Below are 25,748 nucleotides of genomic sequence, written 5' to 3' on the forward strand. Positions count from 1 at the left end.
CATTACAAATCAGGGATAAAACCTGGAACCTTTCCAGTCTTTATCATTCAGCTACTCACTGCTTACATGAACCTCTGGAGATGTTTGTCCATTTCATTTGTGAATTGTGTTATGAGAGTACTTGTATTTTTTTTTGTAAAAAAATGTTTTGGGGACTTATAGTTGAATTATGGCCATTGATTCATCTGGAATCTTGGAGACGCTGAACTTTGTGGTTTTTAAAAAAAAAAAGTCACCAGAAGGTTTCTGGATTTGGCTTGTAAACAAGTCTTACTGGAAGGCACCCGTCTGCGGATAATCACCCAGCAGGGGTTGCGGGAGATGTTTACAAAGAAGTGACTGGTCAAGACCTATAGAGATCAGGAGGCTTGACTTCTGGAATAGTTTTAGTTTCAGTTTGAACTGTTACATCAAACCGTTGTTTTTTTGCCTGTCAACGACGACCCAGCTCATCTCTCTGTCTTGAAAAGAAATCCCGCATACAGTGCGTCAGTTTCCTATTTCCAATCGTATTTGAAGAAACCCTGCACATCAAATGTGGAAACTGAAAACTTGTTGCCGCATTTCTCCTGTAAGACCTATCGGAAGCATATGTAGCTGCACTTCTTGGAAAGCCTACCCAAACTGATCTTCAACATCACCTGGAAAGAACTGTTCTAGGAAGTGACAGCCATCCATACGCATTTGGGATGCCAAACCACAACCAAGGACAAGTATACCGCCTAAGTGTTTTTTTCTTAGCAACAGCGCTATATAAAAAAAAAACTTTTATTTTTCCAGTCAACCGGGGTATGTATATATGTGTGTGTGTGTATATATATGTGAGGAGCTAGATAAATAAGGGGCTTTAAGGTTTCAATTTGTGTGTGTACGTTTTACTTCATTATTGGTTAAGACTGGTTTCATAATCTGATAATTTTGTTGTTTATTAAAGAAACCTAGTTGGTGTGTTTTATTCTGGGAAGAATAGGTATATGGTTGACCGTATCAGTAAGTGGGAAAATTTAAATATATGTTGTGACCTGTGGAGTAGTGGGACTAGAATAAACAGTGCACTCCTCCTGCCTCGGTCGTAACAATTGGAAATAAAGAACTCTTTCTACTTGCAGATAAGAAGTTACAGTTCTTTAATTCAAAAGAGATTCCTGATTAGGTAAGTATGTTTATCTACTGAATCATATAGGCTAGAAAAGTTCCAGGGTCAATCCCTGATGTGGTAACCACAACTCATCTCACTGACATAGGTTAGTGAGAAAGTCAAAGATGGATTCTACTCCTGATCATTATCCAGTGATTTGATTTGAATACCTACTTGTTTAACCAGTGTTGAGCAATGCTTTGTTACCAAACTCAACATAATGTCAATACATACACCTACATGCCATAAGCAAAGTTTGGTAATACTCACAATATCAGAATCTCCATAAAAAGCTGCTAAATCTAGAGGAGTACGACCATTCTTATCTGTGTGGTCAATAGCTGCACCCCTCTCCACCAAAGCCTGAACCACAGTTTTTTTCCCCTTTAGGCAGGACCAGCTCAAGGGAGTCAACCCTTCCTTATCTACTGAAGATATGGAAGCACCTAAAAGAACAAAACCAAAGAAAATATTGATACTTAGCATAAAAATATAACCGCACAATATAACAAAGACTGACAATAGTTTACCTTTTAAAAGTAGAAATTCAACAGTGCTCATGTGTCCTTCACAAGAAGCCACCATAAGTGGTGTACGTCCCTGCTTATCTGTTGAGTTCACATCAGCACCATGCTGAAACAACAGGTCAGCAATCTAAATTTCCACAGAACAAAAAATTAGTGCAGCATAGCATTGGCAGGTATTACAGTTCACATTTAAATGGGTGATCATCTAAAACAGCCAAAACGCTAACCATTTTCCATTATAGTCAATTACAGTATTGAGTGCCTTGGGTAGTTGCAGCAGAAACAGCTATTCACTCAGTATTTTGCACTTTGTTAAGGTACCTTGTATACTTAATTACCTACAAGTGCTGTCAGATTACAGCTTACACTATGCAGGACAGACTGCAATATCATAGTAAATAGCACTTTGTGAAGGGCCAAAGTACAGGCTGACAATCTTTTCTTATTTTTCAGCTTTCTGGCTACACCTACTTCAGGAATATTCTCAAATAACCAAAATCACTACGTACTTCTACAAAGGAATAGCTGAATCTCAATTTTTTTTTAATACATATCTGTTCACATTTGAGCATTAATATTTGTCTCACTGATATTTCAGCTCTTTCTGCTGAATATCATGAGTGTTGCATGTGCAAGGAATAAATAGTTGAATGCGTACAGGCGGGAAAATTGCATAAATACCAACACGTCCTTAATAAGCGTTGGGGACTTGAACAATTATTCTAAACCTACTAATACTACAACAAAAATGTATTTTAAACAAAAAGTTATTTTCCAAGGAAAAAAAGTCATTGCAACAAAAATAGCATGTACTCTACCTGCCAATGACCTTGTCTTGCCGCACAAAATACTGGAGCATTTCCCCTTCGATTAGGATGCGATACCAGAGCTCCTTGTTGGAGAAGAAGTTCACATACTTCCAGTTTACCCCTGCCTGCTGCTGCTGTGAGAGCTAAGGGAGGAAAAAAATATTCAATGCACAAAACACAATCATACAGCACAGAAGGAGGCCATTTGGCCCATTGTGCCTGTGCTGGCTCTTTGAAAGAGGTATCAGTCCCACTCCCCTGTTTTTCCCCCACAGCCTTGCAATTTTTTTCCTTTTCAAGTTTCTATCCAATTCCCTTTTGAAAGCTACTATTGAATTGCTTTCCATCACCATTTCAAGCAGGACATTCCAAGCCATAACTCGCTGTGTAAAAGAAATTCTCATCTCCCACCTGTTCTTATGCCAATCTCTTAAATCTATGCCCACTGGTTATCATCCCTCCTACCAGTTTCTTCCTATCTATTCTAAGAAAACACCAAATAATTCTGAACATCTCAAATGAATTTTCCTTTAACCTTCTCTCCTCTAAGTCTTTTCGCGTATCCTTGCCCATTTTTTTTGAACAACCCTCCAGTTCTCTGGCACCACTCCCACATCCAGAGAGGACTCAAAGATTGTGGCCAGAGTACTGCTATTTCCACTCTTACTGCCCTCAGCAACCTAGGCACCCCATCGGGAACAGGTTTCTACTTTGAGCACCAGCAACCTTTTAAGCACCTCTATTTTTATCCCTATCCAATTTCTCTACTCCTCCTTTACTGTGTTTAAAAAAAAATTTGTTCCTGGAATGTGGGAGTCACTGACTAGGCCAGCATTTATTGTCCATCCCTAATTGCCCTAGAGAAGATGGTGGTGAGCTGCCTTCTTGAACTGTTGCAGTCTATGTGGGTTAGGTCCATCTACAGTGCTATTACGAAAGGAGTTCCAGGGTTTTGAATCCAGCGACAGTGAAGGAATGGCAATATAGCTCCAAGTCAGGATGGTGTGTGTCTTGGAGGGAAACTTGCAGGTGGTGGCATTCCCATATATCTGCTACCCTTGTCCTTCTAGGTGGTAGAGGTTGTGGGTTTGTAAGGTACTGTCTAAGGCGCCTTGATGCGTTGCTGCAGTGCATCTTGTAGATGGTACACACTGCTGCCACTGTGGTGGAGGGAGTGAATGTTTGTGGATGGGGTGCCAATCAAGCGGGCTGCTTTGTCCTGGATGGTGTCAACAAACTTCTTGAGTGCTGTTGGAACTGCACCCATCCAGGCAAGTGGAGAGTATTCCATCACACTCCTGACTTGTGCCGTGTAGATGGTGGACAATCTTTGGGGAGTCAGAAGGTGAGTTACTCGCCACTAGGATTCCTAGCCTCTGACCTGCTCTTGTAGCCACGGTATTTATATGGCGACTCCAGTTCGGTTTCTGGTCAATCGCAACCCCCAGGATGTTGATAGTGGGGATTCAGTGATGGTAATGCCATTGAATGCCAAGGGTAGATGGTTAGATTCTCTCTCGTTGGAGATGGTCATTGCCTGGCACTTGTGTGGTGCGAACGTTACTTACCATTTATCAGCCCAAGCCTGGATATTGTCCAGGTCTTGCTGCATTTCTACCCGGACTGCTTCAGTATCTGAGGAGTCGCGAGTGGTGAACATTGTGCAATCATCAGCGAACATCCCCACTTCTGACCTTATGACTGACGGAAGGTCATTGATGAAGCAGCTGAAGACAGTTGGGCCTAGGACACTACCTTGAGGAACTCCTGCAGTGATGTCCTACAGCAGAGATGATTGACCTCCAACAATCACAACCTTCTTCCTTTGCGCAAGGTACGACTCCAACCAGCAGAGAGTTCTCCCCCTGATTCCCATTGACCTCAGTTTTGCTAGGGCTCCTTGATGCCATACTCGGTCAAATGCTGCCTTGATGTCAAGGGCAGTCACACTCACCTCACCTCTCGAGTTCAGCTCTTTGGTCCATGTTTGAACCAAGGCTGTAATGAGGTCAGGAGCTGAGTGGCCCTGGCGGAACCCAAACTGAGCGTCACTGAGCAGGTTATTGCTAAGCAAGTGCTGCTCGATAGCGCTGTCGATGACACCTTCCACCACTTTACTGATGATTGAGAGTAGACTGATGGGACAGTAATTGATTGGGTTGGACTCGTCCTGCTTTTTGTGTACAGGACATAACTGGGCAACTTTCCACATTACATGATAGATGCCAGTGTTGTAGCTATACTGGAGCAGCTTGGCTAAGGGCGCGGTAAGTTCTGGAGTACAGGTCTTCAGTACCATTGCCGGAATGTTGTCAGGGCTTTTGCAGTATCCAGTGCCTTCAGTCGTTTCTTGATATCAGGCAGAGTGAATCGAATTGGCTGAAGACCGGCATCTGTTATGTTGGGGACTTCAGGAGGAGGCAGAGGTGGATCAACAACCTGGCACTTCTGGCTGAAGATAGTTGCAAATGCTTCAGCCTTTTCTTTTGCATTGATGTGCTGGGCTCCCCTATCATTGAGGATGGGGATTTTTGTGGAGCCATCTCTTCCACTTAGTTATTTAATTATCCACCACCATTCACGACTCGATGTGGCAGGAGTGCAGAGCTTAGATTAGATTAGAGATACAGCACTGAAACAGGCCCTTCGGCCCACCGAGTCTGTGCCGAACATCAACCACCCATTTATACTAATCCTACACTAATCCCATATTCCTACCAAACATCCCCACCTGTCCCTATATTTCCCTACCACCTACCTATACTAGTGACAATTTATAATGGCCAATTTACCTATCAACCTGCAAGTCTTTTGGCTTGTGGGAGGAAACCGGAGCACCCGGAGAAAACCCACGCAGACACAGGGAGAACTTGCAAACTCCACACAGGCAGTACCCGGAATCGAACCCGGGTCCCTGGAGCTGTGAGGCTGCGGTGCTAACCACTGCACCACTGTGCCGCCCAGATCTGATCTGTTGGTTGTGGGATCGCTTAGCATGCTGCTTACACTGTTTGGCATACAAGCAGTCCTGGGTTGTAGCTTCACCAGGTTGTCACCTCATTTTGAGGTATGCCTGGTGCTGCTCCTGGCATGCTCTCCTACACTCATTATTGAACAAGGGTTGGTTCCCCGGCTTGATAGTAATGATAGAGTGGGGGGCTATGCCGGGCCATGAGACTACAGATTGTGGTTGAATACAATTCTGCTGCTGCTGCTGATTGCCCACAGTGCCTCATGGATGGCCAGTTCTGCATTGCTAAATCTGTTCGAAATCTATCCCATTTAGCACGGTGGTAGTGCCACACAAAACAATGGAGGGTATCCTCAATGTGAAGTCGGGACTTTGTCTCCACAAGGACTGTGTGGTGGTCACTTCTACCAATACTGTCATAGACAGATGCATCTGTGACAGGCAGATTGTGAGGACAAGGTCAAGTATATTTTTCTCTCTTGTTGGATCCATCACCACCTGCTGCAGACCCAATCTAGCAGCTATGTCCTTTAGGACTCGGCTAGCTCGGTCTGTCGTGGTGCTACCGAGCCACTCTTGGTGATGGACCCCGCCCAGAGTACATTCTGCGCCCTTGCCACCCTCAGTGCTTCCTCCAAGTGGTGATAAACATGGAGGAGTACTGATTCATCAGCTGAGGGGGACAGTAGGTGCTAATCAGCAGGAGGTTTCCTTGCCCATGTTGACCTGATGTCATGAGACTTCATGCAGAGTTGATGTTGAGGACTCCCAGGGCAACTCCCTCCCGACTGTATACCACTGTGCTGCCAGATCTGCTGGGTCTGCCCTGCTGGTGGGACAGGATATACCCGGGGATGGTGATGGCAGTGTCTGGGACATTGTAAGGTATGATTCGGTGAGTGTGACTATGTCAGGCTGTTGCTTGACTAGTCTGTGGGACAGCTCTCCCAACTTTGGCACAAGCCCCCAGATGTTAGTAAGCAGGACTTTGCAGGGTTGACATGGCTGGGTTTGCCATTGTCGTTTCCGGTGCCTAGCTCGATGCCGGATGGTCCATCTGCTTTCATTCCTTATTGACTCTGTCGTGGTTAGATACAACTGAATGGCTTGCTAGGCCATTTCAGAAGGCATTTAAAAATCAAAAACAAGAAATGCTGGAATCACTCAGCAGGTCTGGCAGCATCTGTGGAAAGAGAAGCAGAGTTAACGTTTCGGGTTGACCCGAAACGTTAACTCTGCTTCTCTTTCCACAGATGCTGCCAGACCTGCTGAGTGATTCCAGCATTTCTTGTTTTTGTTTCAGATTTCCAGCATCCGCAGTATTTTGCTGGCATTTAAGAATCAACCACATTGCTGTGGGTCTGGAATCACATGTAGGCCAGACCAGGTAAGGACAGCAAATTTCCTTCCCTAAAGAACATTAGTGAACCAAGAACAATCGATAATGGTTTCATGGCCATCATTGGACTAGCTTTTTTAATTTCTGATTTATGAACTGAATTCAAATTCCACCTTCCGCTGTGGTGGGATTCCGCCTGTCACCATGGGGATTTTACCGCTGGCAGGCAGGTGGCCCAGGCCTGAGAAAAGCCACCTGACAAAAGTTGGCGGTCTTCTGATACCCCTTGCCTCGCCGGAGTCCGACCAATCACCCCCGACGAGGCCCCAAAAACCTACCTCTTTTCTGGGCCGTCCTTTCTCTTCATCTTGAAGCTGGGTGTAGTCCCAGCAGTGGCCACCGCTTCCAGTGGCGCTGCTGGGACTAAGAACTGCCAGCCCGCTGATTGGCCAGCAGCTCCATTTGGTCCGACTTCCTGCCTCAATGAGGTGGAAGTCCCATCTCAGACCAAATAAGAGCCTGCAGTCCGCAAATTCCGGTCTGGACCCCCAGGCCCGACGGAGGTGGGATTGCCACTGACATTGCCTGTCCGACAAGCGAAAAATTCCAGCCACCAAAGTGCCTCACAAAAATAGTTTAACCGAAGACATTCTAGAAATTAACTGCCTCTGCTAATTGAAATGTTCTGCTTTTTATAATCCATCTGTAAATTAAAATCTCCTATTATCATACTTTTTCTATCTCCCTCACTTTACCATTACTATCAGGTTAGTAGAAAACTCAGGAGTCTTGCATCCTTTACTGTGTCTTAAATCTTCCCATATTCCTTTCACTGCCTCATCACCTCTACTGAAATCCCTTATTTCTATTGCAGTAACCGTGTTTATTGTGGCACCCTTCCCAATTTCCGTTCTTTCTAAAGATCCTATAGCCTATATTTAGCAGCCAATCATGCCCAGCTCGCAGCTGGGTCTCTATAATGGCTACATCATCATACCTTTTAAGCTGCATTTACGCTTCTAACTCTTGATTTATTTGTCAAGGTAAATGGCTCCACCCTGCTCTTGTGTCCTGCTGGTCTTTTCCACACACTTTTCGACTTAGTGTGTATTTTCACTTCCAGCTACCCCAACTAGTTTAAATCTTTCCCCACTGCCCTATTTACCCTTTCCACAAGGGCATCAGTGCCTTTCCAGTTTAGGTGAAGGCCATTCTGGCTGTACAGCCTACCCTGTCCCTAAACATGATGCCAGTGTCCTAGGAATCTGAAAGCCCTCCTTTGTATCTTAGAAAACAGAGCGGTAGAGGTGAAAATTCTGAAACTAATTAAGAAACAACTAGATGAAGCGATGGGGGAGAAGTATAAGGTGGCTCTGGATGGATGAATTAAAGTGTACAGAATGGGCTCTCGAATAGAAGATAAAGAGGTGACTTCAAGTTTTAATTGTATTTGTTTTTCTTTTGTTGCCTTTCTCATTCATGTTACAATTTAACTATTCTTACCATTCAGCAATCTTACTTGCTTTTTTTTAATGTACAAATTTATACATGATTTATCATTTAACTTTTCTTTTAATTCTGTCAATATTTCTTCCACTCAATATGAATTAGGAGAAGTAGGCCATTCCGCCCCTCTAGCCTGCTCCACCATTTAATATCATGGCTGATCTATTTGTATCTCGAATTCCAAACTCCCATCTACCCCCGATAACCTTTGATTCGCTCGACCAACTAAAATCTCTGTAACCCGCCTTAAAAATATTCAATATCCCTGCCTCCACCACCTTCTGAAGCGAAGAGTTCCAAAGTCGCACAACCTTCAGAGAAAAAATTTATCCTCATCTCTGTCCTAAAAGGGCGAGCCCTAATTTTAAAAGCGTGCCCTCTAGTTCTGGACTCACCCACAAGAGGAAACATCCCCTCCACATTTACCCTGTCGAGATCGTTCAGGACCTTATATACTTAAATCAAATCTCCCTCATTCTTCTAAACTCCAGCGAAAACAAGTCCAGTCTGTCCAACCTTTCCTCATAAGATGATGCACTCATTCCAGGTATCAGTCCAGTACACCTCTTCTGAACTGCCTCGAACACATTTACATCCATCCTTAAATAAGGGGACCAAAACTGCACACAGTATTCGAGGTGTGGTCTCATTAATGCCCTGTATAACTGAAGCTTGACACCCTTACATTTATTTTCAATTCCTCTCATAATAAAGGATAGTATTTCATTAACCTTCTTTATTACTTTTTGTGACTCACGCACTAGAATACCTAGATTCCTTTGCACCTTGGAGTTCTGCAGTCATTCTCCATTTAAGTAATACTCTGCTTTTTTATTCTTCCTGCCAAAGTGAACTAATGCACATTTTCCCACATTATACTCCATCTGCCAGATTTTGCCCACTCAACCTGTCTATAATCGGTCTGCAACCTCCTTATGTCCTCTTCACAACATACTTTCCTACCTATCTTTGCGTCATCTGCAAATTTAGCTACCATGCCATCACTCCCCTCATCTAAGTCATTGATATAAATTGTAAAAAGTTTAGGCCCCAGCACAGACCGCTGCGGGACTCCACTCGGCACATCCTGCCACTCAGAAAAGAACCCATTTATGCATACTCTCTGTTTTCTGCCAGCCAGCCAATCTTCTATTCATGCTAATATGTTACCCCCTACACCATAAGCTCCGACTTTGTGCAATAATCTTTTATGTGGCACCTTGTCAAATGCCTTCTGGAAATCCAAGTACAGTACGTCCACGGGCACCCCTTTATCAACAGTGCTTGTTACTCAGTCAAAGAACCCCAATAAATTGGCTAAACATGATTACCCTTTCACAAAGCCATGCTGACCATTCCCGATTACCTTGAGTTTTTCTCTGAGCCCAGCTATAGCCTCCTTAATGATCGATTCTAACACCTTCCCCACGATAGGTCTGTGTATACACACACCTCCTTTTTAGCCATCTACAGAAGACTGACACACCGAAGTTGTGAAAGAGTATGCAGTTCCACCCACTTGCTTTCCTGGTTGAAGTTCATTTCCACCGAGGTGTAAGAAAATAAAAAATAAAGTCAACATAAAAACAGCTTTGGGGTTGTCCAGCATAAAAAAAAATCGCAACCGTCAGTGATTAAGGTCGGAAAGGGAGAAGCCAATTTCCGAAACCCCAATGTCAGAAATCCGCCATTTGGCGGAAACTCCTCATCCCCGAGTTACTTGTGAACTCGCTCGTGTTTCAGCAGGTGGAATGACCGAGAGAATCCCTTCCCACACTCTGGGCAGGTGACTGGCCTCTCCCAGTGTGAAACTTGCTTGTGTGTCAGCAAGGTGAAGTAGTAAATCCCTTCCCACACATGGAGCAGGTAAACAGACACTCCGCAGTGTGAACTCGCTGGTGTTTCAGCAGGCAAGATGACCGAGTGAATCTCTTCCCACACTGAGCAAGTGAATGGCCTCTCCCCAGTGTGAACTCGCTGGTGTTTCAGCAGGCAAGATGAAGTAGTGAATCCCTTCCCAAACTCAGAGCTGGTGAACGGCCTCTCCCCAGTGCATCTAATTGAATACTTCATTACTTGCCCTCCTAATTTAAAAAAAATTTCGATTCATATTTTGAAACTGTATTCCAAATAATATCTGCGAGTTGAAAGGTCATTCAGGCAATTCATTTGACTCCATTGTCCAGATCCTTTTTGAGAACTGATCTGATTTTTATAACAGACTTTCCTGAAAAATCTCTTCATTCTATTATCAAAGACAAATGCACTTTTGATTTTCTTTCATACAATTGAGTCCACTAATGAGATGAAGTTAGAAATATTTACAAGAACACATTAACACATTAAAAAAAATTCCAAAAAATAAATTTCAACATAATTTTTACACACTACTTGAAGAGCTAACTCAGTACAACCCAAAAATGTTTCCATTTTATTTTGCAAATGGTGAAATTACTTACTTTCATTTAGAGCAATTACAAACAGATTAATGAAATAATTACCTCCTGAACAAAAGGGCAGTATTGATAAAAAAACCAAGTCAAATTTAACTGAAATTCAAAGTAATGTTAAATTCATGTATAGTAAAGCATCTTCAATTTCATTATATAAGTTTCACTATATTAATGCCCATTGCTAATATTTATCTGCAATGCAACAGTTAAAATGTAATCATAAGGAATCATTTTATGTTACCTGGCGAAATAATAAGATGCATACAATCTTCCCTTAAACTGTAGGACTGGATTTATAATGCAAACTCACAAACATGAATCAAATTACCTGTTTCACCCCAAAGAGTGTCAAAGCTATTGACTTCTATTCTATGTTCACTGTCAAGATCATGCAGATTCTTCACAACCTATTAAGTCACATATATGTAAAGGAAGAAAAATATTGAAAAGGATGACATGTCAAACAGGAATTAGATGCTATTTTTCCCCAATAAGCTTCAAAACTCAAAAGATGCAAAGTAATGCTCTGCAATATACTCCCAATGATTGGGAAAGGAGAGTCTGTCAATAAAATTAAGAATTTAAATGAATGCTAGCAAACTGATGTCAAAGCAACAATTTACATCATAATAAAATCCTCAGAATAAAAAGGACTGGTACAGGAGAGACAGGTTGCTCAAAGGTTCATATTAACAAAAAGTAACATTAGGATTCATATCAAAAGTTTCTTCTTCACACCAAGTGATCAATACTTGGAATGGACTTTTAAGCAGACGGGTGATGAAGAAAACCTGGAATCATTTAAGAAACAACTAGATGCAGCAATGTGGGAGAAGTTTAAGCCTGCTCTGGATGAATTAACATGCACAGAATGCTCATCTATGAGCATCTTGTGAACAAACTGAACATTATTCAGCTTTAATTTTCAAGGGTTGAAATCTTCTGCATATATATTTAGAAAGAATGAGGCATTTATTCCCTGTCTTCTTTCTTTAAATCACTGTTCCTATACCACAGTTTTCCACTGTGATCTGTTCATTGACCACAATAAAGCAATGCATTAGAGCTACCTATGGTGACTCGTCCAACTACTTCCAACATGAGAAACTGCCTGTTGGCAATTCACAGGTGGAGGGTTATGGGCACAAACAAGTTCTTCTACTCATATTCCAGTAAAATTGGACTCTAAAACAACATGCGCACAAAAACCATTTTGCTTATAAACATTCACACAGGATATTCCAACAAAAAGTAAATCTTACGGTGGGGGGTGGGGGGGCACATAATACGACTCAACATCCACATAGTAAATTCTTAATTTCAACCAGATAACTGAGGAGAGATGCCAGAGGCAAGACAATTCTCAGAAGCAGTGGGATTAGCCAACTTGAGCTCACTCCATTATAGGTCCATTTAGTGGCATGTCCTATGGAGGATCACATCCAAAATGTTAAACTATCAAATGCTGTGCAAATGTAAACGATAGATATTCCTCAAAGTACTCGCCTGGAACATTTCTATATTTACGTATGTATAGTATAAGCAGGTTATTATATCACTGTCTGGGAACTTACGTCAGTATGCCCCATGCTTGCTGCTGCAACCAGAGCTTGCTGAAGAGCCTGACTTTTCCTGAAAGAATGTTGGTGCTGAGTGGCTGATGTCCAGTCTGTTTGGAGTATATATTCAATAACTGCATGATGACCTCTTAAAGCAGCATGAACCAATGCACACTGGCCATTTTTATCTGTGTAATCAACCTGGAAGTTAGAACATTTATATTACTTTAACAGATTAACTGTTCATTACATTGTTTTCATAGACTAACATGGAATTATTTTTAAACTCACACATTGGTATGATTCCCATTTTTAATTCCTTATACCATTCTAACTTAAAGCTTTTCATGGACATATGCAACAAGATGTCCACCATCTACAAGGCACAAGTCAGGAGTGTGATGGAATACTCTCCACTTGCCTGGATGGGTGCAGCTCCACAACACTCAAGAAGCTTAACACCATCCAGGACAAAGCAGCCCGCTTGATTGCACCACATCCACAAACATTCACTCCCTCCACCACCGACACACAGTGACAAGATGCACTACAGCAACGCACCAAGGCTCCTTAGACAGCACCTTCCAAACCCACGACCTCTACCAACTAGAAGGACAAGGGCAGCAAATGCATGGGAACACCAACACCTGCAAGTTCCCCTCCAGGTCACACCCCATCCTGACTTGGAACTATATCGCCGTTCCTTCACTGTCGCTGAGCCACAATCCTGGAACTCCCTTCCTAACCTCACATGGACTGCAGTGGTTCAAGAAGGCAGCTCACCACCACCTTCTCAAGGGCAATTAGGGATGGGCAATAAATGCTGGTCTAGCCAGCAACACCCACATGCCATGACTGAATAAAAAAAAGTACATATATTGCTGCAACATGATCAAAGTTTTTTCAGTAAACTTGCACAGTTATAAAAGTATTTACTTACTTCTAAATATTTTCATAGAATCATAGAATGGTTACAGAAGGCGGCCATTCAACTCAGCATGTCCCACTCTCCAATCTTTTCCCCGTAGCCCTACAAATCTTTTTCTCCTCAGATAATTACCCAATTCTCTTTTGAAGGCCTCAATTGAATCTGCCTCCACCACAGTCTCAACCAATGCATTCCAGATCCTAACGACCCGCTGCGTAAAAAAAAGTTTTTCATGTCACCATTGCTTCTTTTGCCATTCACTTTAAATGGGAGTCCTCTGGTTCTCGACCCTTCCACCAATGGGAACAGTTTCTCCCTATCTACTATGTCCAGACCCCTCATGATTTTGAACATCTCTATCAAATCTCCTCTTAATCTTCTGATTTCCAAGGAGAACAGCTCCAGAATCTCCAACCTATTCAAGTAACTGAAGCTCCTCATCCCTGGAACCATTCTCGTGAACTTTTTCTGCACCCTCTCTAATACCTTCACATCCTTCCAAAAGCGTGGTGTCCAGAATTGGACACAGTGCTCCAGTTGAGGCCAAACCAATGTTTTATACAGGTTTATCATAACTTCTTGCTTTTGTACGCTATGCCCCTATTTATAAAGCCCAGGATCCCGTATGCTTTATTAACTGCTTTCTCAACCTGGCCTGCCAGTTTCAATAATTTGTGTACAGATACTCCCAGGTCCCTCTGCTCCTGTACTCCCTTTTGAATTGTACCCTTTATTTTATATTGCCTCTCCTCGTTCTTCCTACGAAAATGAATCACCTCAAACTTCCCTGCATTAAATTTCATCCGCCACTTGTCCACATATTCCCCAGCCTGTCTTTGTCCTCTTGAAGTTTATCACAATCCTCCTCAAAGTTCACAATACTTCCAAGTTTTGTGTTGTTCACAAACTTTTATCAGCCATAAACTAGATAATCACAAGAGATTGCTTAGTTATCTGTGTTACCCTTGCTAGTTACACTAAATTGTGATAGTTCACTATGCACTCAGGACTGATTAATTAAAGTTATGGATAAAATATATATAAAAATTAAATATTAGCAAATAACAGCAGATTCACTAAGATTACAACATTTAATTTAAAACTCCTCTGGTTCACAAAGTAATAGAGATGTGATGATTTATTAACCCACCCAACACTGAACCCAAGTTACTGTCTATTACATAAAAACATTTGTACATGGCGTTGAGCCCAAACCATCAAAACTCTGTGTATTCAATTTTACATCAACAGAAGAGGGAGAAATAGTGAAGGCAGATTCCCTTTAGAGTTATAACTTTCCAGCTGCCCTCTCAAAAGACAAAAGGTGATCGATAAATTGGTATGGTAAACACTGAACAAAGTTAGTAAATTACAACAATTCCTGGAACCCACTGATATGTTTTAAGGCTTCATCAAGTATTTTGCTCCTGCTCAGTACCAAAGACCATTCATGTAATTAGCCCTCGTTCTCTAAGAACTGGAGTGTAACTTTGTACCCACTGAGTGCTGTTGGAGGGCACAGAGTGTGAAGAAGGGAGTTTGGCAAGTGAGTGGATTTTAAGGGTTAATCTCTCTAAAGTCTAGTTTTTGTTTTGTTTACATTTAGCAATTAATTGGAATTCTTGTTTAAGTTAAGAGGTAAGTTAGGTTTCATACAGTTTAAACAGGGGTATACAAGTTCTCTGAGTAGCTGCAGCTAGTTAATTCGGTAGCTAGCTTAAACTGGTTTCTGAGCTCTAGCAGAGCTGACGCAGCATTGTTATCAGAGTATAAATTCAGGGGACTCTCAGTGTTGCTAGCCTGCATTGAGTGCTGCTACAGGGCAGAGAGTGTGAAGAGGAGAGTTTGGTAAGTGAGGGAGCTCAGTAAAGAGGGGAACTATAAATTAATTAAGAAAAAGCAAATTGGACTGCACTCAGAGCAGCACGAGTCAGCGAGACCAGCGGGGCCATAAACAGCATGAATCAGCAAGACCAGCGAGGCTCGCTATTGCCTGTAACCAATTGGAGACCGCATTTGGAAAGAGGAAAAAAGAGGTGTGACATCAAGGGAGGCAGATAGGTGAGTATTGCAGCTTAGATACTGCATCTCAATAACTGGCAGACTAAAAACGAGAAAACAATAAGTATTAATAAGGAAAAACTGAGTAACTGGTGAGTATTATCTTTTTTGAGTAAGGTTTATTTTAACTAGTGAGCTGTATTGATCAGTGGTAGGTTTTATCAGTACTAGTAAGGTTTTATTAGTAGTTTTAGTATTAGAGTCATAGAGAGATACAGCACTAAAACAGGCCATTCGGCCCACCAAGTCCGCGCCGACCATCAACCACCCATTTACACTAATCCTACATTAATCCCATTATCCCTCTCACATCCCCACCTTCCCTCAATTCTCCTACCACCTACCTACACTAGGGGCAATTTTTTTTTTTTACAATGGCCTATTTACCTATAAACCTGCAAGTCTTTGGCATGTGGGAGGAAACCGCAGCACCCAGAGGAAACCCATGCAGTCACAGGGAGAACTTGCAAACTCCGCACAGGCAGTACCCAGAACCGAACCTGGGTCGCTGGAGCCGTGAGGCTGCGCCACTGTGCCGTCCAGTATTGGTAACATTTGTTTTGTAAAGCGGTAGCAGAGGGTGAAATAAAGGTATGACAGGGTCACTTCAACCTCGAGAGTGCCCTCCTGTGCTATGTGAGAGCTCCAGGATGCTTCCCATATCCTGGAGAACCATTTGTGCAGGAGGTGTCGTCAATTGAAGCACTTGAGCTCTGGTTTTTGGAACTTGAGAGGCAGCTGGCGACACTGAGGTGCATTCATGAGGATGAGAGCTACGCAGATAGCACGTTTATAGATGTGGTCACCCCACAGAAACATGCAGGTAGTGCAGGAGGCCCCTGTTTGCACCTCACTCTCCAACAGGTATTCAGTTCTGAATGCTGAAGAGAGTGATGGTTCATCTGGGGAGTGCAGACAGAGCCAAGTGCATGGCACTGCGGATGGCTGCACAGGGGGGTACAGTGAAGAATGGAAGAGCCATAGTGATAGGTGATTCAATAGTCAGGGGATCAGACCGAAGTTTCTGTGGCCGCAGACGTGAATCCAGGATGGTGTGTTGCCTCCCTAGTGCCAGGGTCAAGGATGTCACTGAGCTGCTGCAGAGCATCCTGAAAGGGGAGAGTGAACAGCCAGCAGTCATGGTCCACATTGGAATCAACAACATAGGTAGAAAGAGGGATGTGGTCCTGCAGTCAGAATTTAGGGAGCTAGGTAAGAAATTAGCAAGGAGGAGCTCAAAAGTAGTAATCTATGGATTACTCCCATGCGCAAGTGAGTACAGAAATAGAAGGATAAGACAGATGAATGCGTGGCTGGGATGATGGTGCAGGAGGGAGGGCTTAAGATTCTTGGGTCATTGGGACCGGATCTGGGGCCTGTACAGGCCGGATGGGTTGCACCTGAACAGAACCGGGACTGAGTTTTGCTAGTGCTGTTGGGGACGGTTTACACAAATTTGGCAGGGGGATGGGGACCTGAAGGTAGACTCAGTTGGGACAAAATCAGAAATGAAAATGGAAGGCAGAATATTAATGGATGAGTCTGGAAAACAGAAGAAACAAAGGTTAGAGAATAAAAAAAAAAGTTTGGCTGTGCTCAAGGGTATCTTATTGCAATGCAAGGCGTATAGCAAATAAAGCAGATGAGCTGAGGGCACAGATAGACACGTGGCAGTATGATATCATAGCTATTAATTACAGAAACAGGGCTCGAGGGACAGGAATGGCAGCTCAACATTCCTGGTTACCTGGTTACAGGGTTTTCAGAAACGATAGGGAGGGGGATAAGAAAGAAGGGAGAGTGGCAATTTTGATCAAAGAAACTATGACAGCTGCAAGAAGGGATGATACGTTGGAAGGTTCATCAAATGAGGCCATATGGACTGAGCCAAGGAACAGGAAAGGGGCAATCACACTGCTGGGAGTGCACTATCGACTCCCAAACAGTCAGAGGGAGATAGAAGAGCAGATATATAGGCAAATCTCTGAGAAGTGCAAGAACAATAGGGCAGTAATAGGAGGGGATTTATCTACGCCAATATTAACAGGGATAGTTTTAGTGTGAAAGGAATTGAGGGAGCAGAATTCTTTTCGCGCATTCAGGAGAACTTTTTTGCCCCCTATGTAGCAAGTCCGACAAGAGTGGGCATAGTTTTAGTTTTAGGAAATGAAGATGGGCAGGTGGAAGAAGTGGCAGTGGGAGAGCATTTTGGTGGTTGTGATCAAAATTCAGTCAGTTTTAACATAATTATAGGAAAGGACAAAAATAGAACAGGAGTTAAGAGTTCTCAATTCGGGCAAGGCCAACTTTATTAAGCTGAGGACTGATTTAGCGAAAGTGGACTGGAAACAGCTACTTGAAGGTAAATCAGTGTCAGAGCAGTGGGAGGCATTCAAAAGGAAGATTCAAGGTTCAGAGTAAACATGCTCCCACAAAAAGGGTGGGACGGCCAAATCTAGAGCCCCATGGATGTCAAGGAGCCTACAGGGTAAGATAAGGCAGAAAAGGAAAGCTTATGCCCAACACCCAGAACTCAGTACCACAGAAAGCCGAGAGGAGTACATAAAGTGGAGGGGTGAAATCAAAAAGGAAATTAGGAAAGCTAAGAAAAGGCATGAAAGAATATTGGCAAGCAAAATCAAAGTGAACCCAAAGATGTTTTATCAAAACCTGAAGAGTAAGATGATAACTAAGGAAAGAGCAGGGCCCATAAAAGACCAAAAAGGCAACCTATGTGTAGGGGTGGAAGATGTTGGTATTGTTCTTAATGAATACTTTGCGTCTGTCTTCACGAAAGAGGGGGACGGTGCAGATATTGTAGTTAAGGAGGAAGAGTGTGAAGTATTGGATGTGATAAATATAGGGAGAGAGGAAGTATTAATGGGATTAGCATCCTTGAAAGATGATAAATCACCATGGCTGGATGAAATGTACCCCAGGCTGTTAAAAGATGTAAGAGAGGAAACAGCGGAGTGTCAGACCATCTTTTTTCCAGTCCTCGCTGGATACAGGTGTGGTGCCGGAGGATTGGAGGACTGCTAATGTTGTACCTCTGTTTAAAAAGGGAGCAAGGGATAGACCAAATAATTACAGGCCAGTCAGTCTAACCTCAGTAGTGGGCAAATTATTGGAATCAATTTTGATAGACAGGATAAACTGTCACTTAGAAGGGCACAGATTAATCAAGGATAGTCAGCATGGATTTGTTAAGGGAAAATCTTGTCAGACCAACTTGATCGATTTTTTTTTGAAGAACAAGGAAGATTGATAAGGGTTGAGCAGTTGATGTGGTCTACATGGATTTTAGCAAGGCTTTTGACAAGATCCCAAATGGCAGACTGGTTAAAAAAAAAAGCTCATGGGATCCAGGGAAATGCAGCAAGGTGGATACAAAATTGGTTCAGTGGCAGGAAACAAAGGGTAATTTTTGATGGGTGTTTTTGCGACTGGAGGGCTATTTCCAGGGGTGTTCTGCAGGGCTCAGTACTGGGTCCTTTGCTTTTTGTGGCATATATTAATAACTTGGACATAAATGTAGGGGACAAGATCAAGAAGTTTGCGGACGGCACAAAGTTTGGCCATGTGGTAGATGGCGAAGAGGATAGCTGTATGCTGCAGGAAGATATTGATGGTCTGGTCAGATGGGTGGAAAATGGAATTCAACTTGGAGAAAAGTGAGGTGATGCATTTGGGGAGGTCAAACAAGGCAAAGGAATACACGATTAACGGGAAAATACTGAGAGGCATAGAGTACAGGAAGTAAGGGACCTTGGAGTAAATGTCCACAGATCCCTGAAGATAGCAGGACAGGTCGATAAGGTGGTTAAGGCGGCACATGGAATCCTTTCCTTTATTAGCCGAGGTATAGAATATAAGAACAGGGAGGTTATGCTGGAACTGTGTAACTCATTGGTTAGGCCACAACAGGAGTACTCTGTGCAGTTCTGGTCACCTCATTATAAAAAGGATGTCATTATAAAAAGGGTACAGAGAAGATTTACGAGGATGTTGCCAGGACTGGAAAAATGCAGCTACGAGGAAAGATTGGATAGGCTGGGGTTGTTCTCCTTGGAACAGAGAAGGCTGAGGGGAGATCTGATTGAAATGTACAACATTTGAGGGGCCTGGATAGAGTGGAGGTGAAGGATCTATTCGCCTTAGCAGAGAGGTCAGTGACAAGGCGGCATAGATTGAAAGTGATTGGTAGAAAAATTAGAGGGGAGATGAGGAAAAGTTCTTTCACCCAGAAGGTGGAGGAGGTCTGGAACTCTCTGCCTGAAAGGGTAGTTGAGGCAGAAACCCTCAACCCATTCAAAAGAAGTCTGCATATGCACCTCAAGTGCCTTAATCTGCAGTGCTGTGGATCAAATGCTGGAAGGTGGGATTATAATGGGTGGAATGTTTTTCAGCTGGCACAGACAAAATGGGCCAGGTGGCCACTTTCTGTGCCATAAACTTTCTATGATTTTTATGAATATGTCGTAATGTAGCTGGTTACTGCAAATTAGCTCACTGAATGGAAACGAATATTCTTGTATCCCCCCTAGTTTTTATATAACTAAAAATAAACACCATCAAACCCTGTAAACTATAAATCATGTTAAAAGGAGCAGAAAATCAATACAGCACATTTCACTTGATTCAGCAGATTCTTTGACCTCAAGTACGAAACTAACAAAGAATGCAATACTCAGTTAACAGTATTGCTAAACCAGGACCCATGTCAAACATAATTTGTAATTCATGCATCAACATGGATTTTCCTGCCTCTAAACAGGCTGAGGAAATGGCAGCACACAACTCAAGATAAACCTATCATACCCTTTTTAAAAGTTCAAAACCAGGTAACAGGAAACCGAACAGCATCTTCTACAGCTAAACAAAGCTCAATAAATTAGGAACATAGGTACAGGAATAAGCCATTCAACCCCTCAAACCTGTACCGCGATTCATTTAGAGAGAACCAACACAAGGGAAAAACCTACTTGACCTCGTCCTCACCAATCCACCTGTTGCAGACGTATCTATCCATGACAGTAGTGGTTGAAGTGACCACCACACAGTCCTTGTGGCGACGAAGCCCGACCATCACACGGAGGACACCCTCCACCGTGTTCGATGGCATTATCACCGTGCTAAATGGGATAGATTCAGAACAGATCTAGCAATTCAAAACTGGGCAGCGCAGAGCCATCATCAGCGGCAGAACTGCATTCCACCACAATTTGTAACCTCATGATCTGGCATATCCCTCACTCTACCATTACCATCAAGCCAGGGGACCAACCCTGGTTCAATTAAGAGTGCAGCACCAGGCATACCTAAAAATGGAGGTGCTAATCTGGTGAAGCTACAACACAGGACAACATGCAGGCTAAACAGCAGAAGCAGCATACTATTGAAAGAGTTGAACAACCCCACAACTAACAGATCAGATCAAAGCTCTGCAGTCCTGCCACATCCAGTCGCGAATGGTGCTGGACGATTAAACAATTAATAGAAGGAGGAGATTCCATGATCACCATCCCCAATCATGGTGGAGCCCAGCATGTGAGTGCAAAAGACAGACAAGGCTTACATTTTGGCAACTATCTTCAGCTAGCAGTGCCCAGTGGATGATTTAACTCGGCCTCCTCCTGAGGTCTGTAGCATCATGGATGCCGGTCTTCAGCAGTACATGATATCAAGAAACAGCTGAGCGCAATGAATATTGCAAGCGCAATGGGCCCCGACAACATCCCAGCTATAGCGAGCCCAGTCTGGCAAATATGTCCTTCAGGACTTGATGCTGATCCAGAACAAGCCGCTTCCCTAGCCAAGCTATTCCAGTACAGCGAGAGCACTGGCATCTACTCAACAAAATGGAAAATGGCCCAGGTACGGCCGGTCCTCAAAAAGCAGGACAAATCCAATCCAACCAGTTACCGCCCCATCAATCTACTCTCAATCATCAGCTAGGTGATGGAAGGTGCTATCCAGTCCTATCAAACAGTATTTACTCATCAATAACCTGTTCAGCAAAGCTTAGTTTGGGTTCACCAGGACCACGTGGCTCCAGACCTCATTAAAGCCTTAATCCAAAAAAGAGCTGAATTCCAGAGGTGAGGTGAGGTGAGACTGACTGCCCTTGATATCAAGGCAGCATCTGACCAAGTGTGGCATGAAGGAACCCTAGCAAAACTGAAGTCAATGGGAATCCGGGGGAAATTCTCCATTGGCAGGAATCATACCTAGCACAAAGCCTGCTCATCATCTACAGCGTACAAGTCAGAATGTGATGGAATACTCTCTCAACTTTCCTGGATGAATGCATCTCCAAGGAAACAGTCAAGAAGCTCAACAGCATCCAGGCTAAAACAATCCGTTTGATTGACACTCAATCCATCACCTTAACCATTCACTCCCTTTACCACTGGGGTGCACCAGTGTGTACTAACTACAAGATACACTGCAGCAACTCTCCGAGGCTCCTTCAACAGCATCTTCCAAAGCCGTGACCTCCACCACCTAGAAGAACAGAGGAGGCAGGCGTATGGCAACACCACCACCTTCAAGTTCCCCTCCAAGACATATACCATCCTAATTTGGAAATATATCATTTTCCTTCACTGTCACTGGGTGAAAATCCCAGAACTCCCTAACAGCACTGTGGATTTATCTACACCACCTGGACTGCAGTAGTTCAAGAAGGTGGGTCACCGCCACCTTCGCAAAAGCAATTAGGGATTGGGAATAAATGCTGGTCTTGCCGGCAACGCCCACATCCCATGTATAATTTTAAAGAAAATTTGCATCTTAAACTCCATCTACCCACCTTGGTTCCATATCCCTTTACGTCCTTACTTAATTTTGGATCAATCACAGTTTCAAAAATTTTCAACTGACCTAGTCTCAACAGCTGCATTACTTACTGTGCCACCAAACATAGGTTTTACAGTACCAAACAGGAGTGTACGCGCTCCCAAACATATACATCATAGGGTGGATGAGAAATGTTTCTCATACTGCAAGTTGTCATGATCAGGAATGGACTGACTGAAAGGATGGTGGAAGACGATTCAATCATGACTTTCAAAAAGAAACTGGATATACTTGAAAAAGAAACATTTTCAGGGCTATGGGGAAAGAGTAGGAGAATGGGACTAATTGGATAGGTGTTTCAAAGAACTGGCACAGGCACACTGGGCTGAAAGGCCTCTTTTGGTACTGCATGATTCTATAATTCTATGATACAACAACAGGCCAGAATTTACTGCAGCTTTAAAGATTGAGAAATAAACAGAGGAGTGACAGAGAAGATGGGTGAATTGCAGTGGGTGAATTCAATGTCAAATCAAGTACAACAAAGATTGCATTGAGAAAGAAGTCAGAGAAAAAGAAAGAGAAATTGTAATTGTTTAATATTTGACATTTTTAAAATCTCCAACAATTCATGATTTAAAGAAAGAGATTCCACGCTTTTAATTGTTCACTTTCTGGATCAGAAAAGTTGATTGGCAGACGTTATTAATCATCATGTCATTAAAAGACTGTTTATGCTGTTAATTAATAGACTTAACTTTCTGTGGCGAGTTTAATAGGCAATTGATGTGCAAGTGCAGCAACTTCATGAAGCTCAGGAGGTGGTTAATGGTGAGATGCTGTTTTCACAAAGTTAATGGTGGAATGACACTAATCACCCAGCACCTTACGGTGATTCACAATTCACAGCATATCCCTGCCTCCTTGTTCACATACCATTATTAATGTGAAAATTCTAGCCCATAATATATACATGCAAACACACAAATATGCACTCAGAAACAGTACTGATACTGTTCTTTAATTACAGTCACGTTAACGTACAAAGCTACAGATGAATTCCTCGATTCCAGCGGGGAGCCCCACTCATAGAAAGTACTTAAATGCACATGTAGGAAGTTTGGCTTAGAGATGATATGAAACATGACTGCCCCGAATTTTTTACATTCACTCACTATGAGCACAGCTCCTTGCTTGGAACCACATTTTGTACTATGATTCCTGCAATGGGATACAAGGCAAACCTACTTGCATCAGTTTGGCTTGTTAGGTAGCACTCACCCAAATCGGACAGTTGCCCCGTCAAGCCCCACGACAGGCTTGGTATGTAATCTATGCTGACACTTCAATGCAGCAGTGATGGAATTCCCCATTTGCCTTTTTAATGGATGTAAAAGTTCCCATAAATTTGAGAAGGGATTTTCCCCCAGTGCCCTGGAGATCATCCCTCCCTCCACCACCACCACCAAAAACAGGTTAGCTGGTCATTCACTGACTGTGGGATTTTGTTGAAAGGTGTTTCAATAAAATAGGAACTATTTGAAAAGTGCTTCAATAATGTTGTTCAGTTATTTTTCCTAACTTGCAGTCACAAGGTATAATAAATTGTTCCATTTGATTTTTGCCATTTTAAACTTAGACTGGATAGCACGTGGTTCCTCTTAAATACTATAATTGTGGACGGCTTGGGAAAAACAACCCAAATGCAGAAAATTACTATTGAACTTGACAAAGATATATAGAACATTTATTTTTGGGAATATATTTAGTACTTAAATAGTCTATTTTATGATTCTCCAATAAAGGCACCAGTTAAGAGGTAAGCATCATTACCTTTGCTCCTTTCTTGCACAGAAGAGTCACAATATTCAGATGTCCTGCAGCTGCAGCATAACAAAATGGGGTGATACCACTTTCAGAAACATGGTCAACTGCAGCTCCAAATTCAAGCAGCAGATTTACCATTTCCTGATGACCAAGATGTGACTGAACACACAGGATGGGTGCATTGTTCAAGACCTCAGTTCGGTAGTTCACACTGGCTCCTCCCAAAATCAACAATCGACTCACCTGCAATTTGTTACAGAAATAGAAGAATATTACTCCAAAACCTACTTTAATTATTTAACATTTATATATTCCAGTGGGATTAAGAATACACTCATTGCAAGGATGTGAGGAAAAAAATCTGAGATATTGCTGCATTCAATATCTCTAAAACTGGTCCAGGACACCTTGACTATAAAGTGTAAAGGAAGCAATATCAGCAAACTCTGGACAATTTTGCTTGCAAATTTATAGTGTGCTTTTTTTAAAATATGAGAAAGACAACACAAGAGTGATCTTATTTTTGGCTTTTGGCATCACTCCACTTTCTTGCAGATTGACAATTATGAAACTGAAATCTTTACATTGATCATGTTCCGACAGATACAAACTGGAACGCATTTGTAACAAGTTAACTGTATCACAATTTAACTGAACTCTGACTCAACCCACATGGATTACAGCTAATGTTTACCTTTCCTCTATCAAATGCACTCATGACCACTAATACCTTCATGATAACCAACATTCCTCTGAATTCTGTCAGAAGTACTGAGGGCATTGTCAGAGGTGCTGTTTTTCAACAACTCGTTAAACCAAGGACCAATCTACCTGTTCAAGTGAACGTAAAAGATCCTATTACAAAAAAAGGAGCAGGAAAATTCTCCCAGTGTTCTGGCATCTCAATGATGTTCTAAGGATGCAGATGTATAAATGCAAGATACAGAGAACATACGGCGCAGAAAAAGGCCATTCGGTCAACTGGTTTATGCTCCACACACGCCTCCTCACAGCCCCCTTCATCTAATCTGAACATAACCTTCTATACCTTTCTGTGTCATGTACCTATCCAGCTTCCCCTTAAATACATCTATCCTTCTTAATTGTAGTGGATATTGGCTTCAATCTACCCAAAATAATACATATGTTTCTATCCAGAAACCTTACTTTCTTTGTCATGCTCTTATATCAAACTTTAACATTCTAAATTACCCATGTTATTGAAATCCATAAGGCAACATTGATGACAAACCCTTAGTTGAACATGTCAACATTTTACAACTTTCAATTGATAAATGTGTCAAATCAATCAAAATGCTTCTGGGAAAAAACTCTTCAGTGGGACTTGTTCCTCAGCAATTGAAATTTCTAATATTCAAACTGTGTTAAAACAAAATAAAAACAAAAAAATTCATATTTCACAGTAAAGTGATTGAATCATCAATTGAATCTTTGTTTTTACTCAAGGCCAAAGCCTGTCTCAAGGCCTGTGCTTCGACTGGATATTTCTGTTGCGAGCTAAAAATACAGCTTTCAACGACATCAGTGCATTGAGTATGTGCATTTTGCAGAATTTCTCAGCATGCATCAGCTTCATTATGATTTGAAGAGTAAATGGGTATTCCATTTATGCTACGTAGATTTTACAGTTTCTTTGCTTTTCCCACAGGGCTTTTGAATTCCCAGATGCTTTATTTCATGAAGTTTGACATTATTAATAAATGCTGTTTTTCTATTATGAACTGTCCACAGAAAAATTGTGCTTAGTTAGGAAAAATAGATTAAAAATTGATTTTTAAAAAATTCATTACCTCTTTACTACTGTTGAA

The 25,748-nt window shown here is 42.3% G+C and overlaps 1 protein-coding gene across 5 annotated transcripts in view; it reads right to left on the reverse strand.

Annotated features, from left to right (window-relative positions):
• The window catches only part of tanc1a (tetratricopeptide repeat, ankyrin repeat and coiled-coil containing 1a), a 291,461-nt gene that overhangs the window by 32,466 nt on the left and 233,247 nt on the right, over window positions 1-25,748 (reverse strand). For all 5 annotated transcript variants that reach the window (XM_068035280.1, XM_068035279.1, XM_068035278.1 and 2 more), the window contains 6 exons: window positions 23,926-24,162; window positions 12,318-12,503; window positions 11,072-11,150; window positions 2,484-2,617; window positions 1,669-1,792; window positions 1,409-1,584 (listed from right to left, as the gene is read on the reverse strand). In XM_068035280.1, coding sequence (XP_067891381.1) covers window positions 1,409-1,584; window positions 1,669-1,792; window positions 2,484-2,617; window positions 11,072-11,150; window positions 12,318-12,503; window positions 23,926-24,162 — 936 coding nt within the window. The remainder of the gene's footprint in view (window positions 1-1,408; window positions 1,585-1,668; window positions 1,793-2,483; window positions 2,618-11,071; window positions 11,151-12,317; window positions 12,504-23,925; window positions 24,163-25,748) is intronic.

The sequence above is a fragment of the Heterodontus francisci genome, chromosome 7 (genome assembly GCF_036365525.1).
Source record: "Heterodontus francisci isolate sHetFra1 chromosome 7, sHetFra1.hap1, whole genome shotgun sequence".
Lineage (NCBI taxonomy): Eukaryota > Metazoa > Chordata > Chondrichthyes > Heterodontiformes > Heterodontidae > Heterodontus > Heterodontus francisci.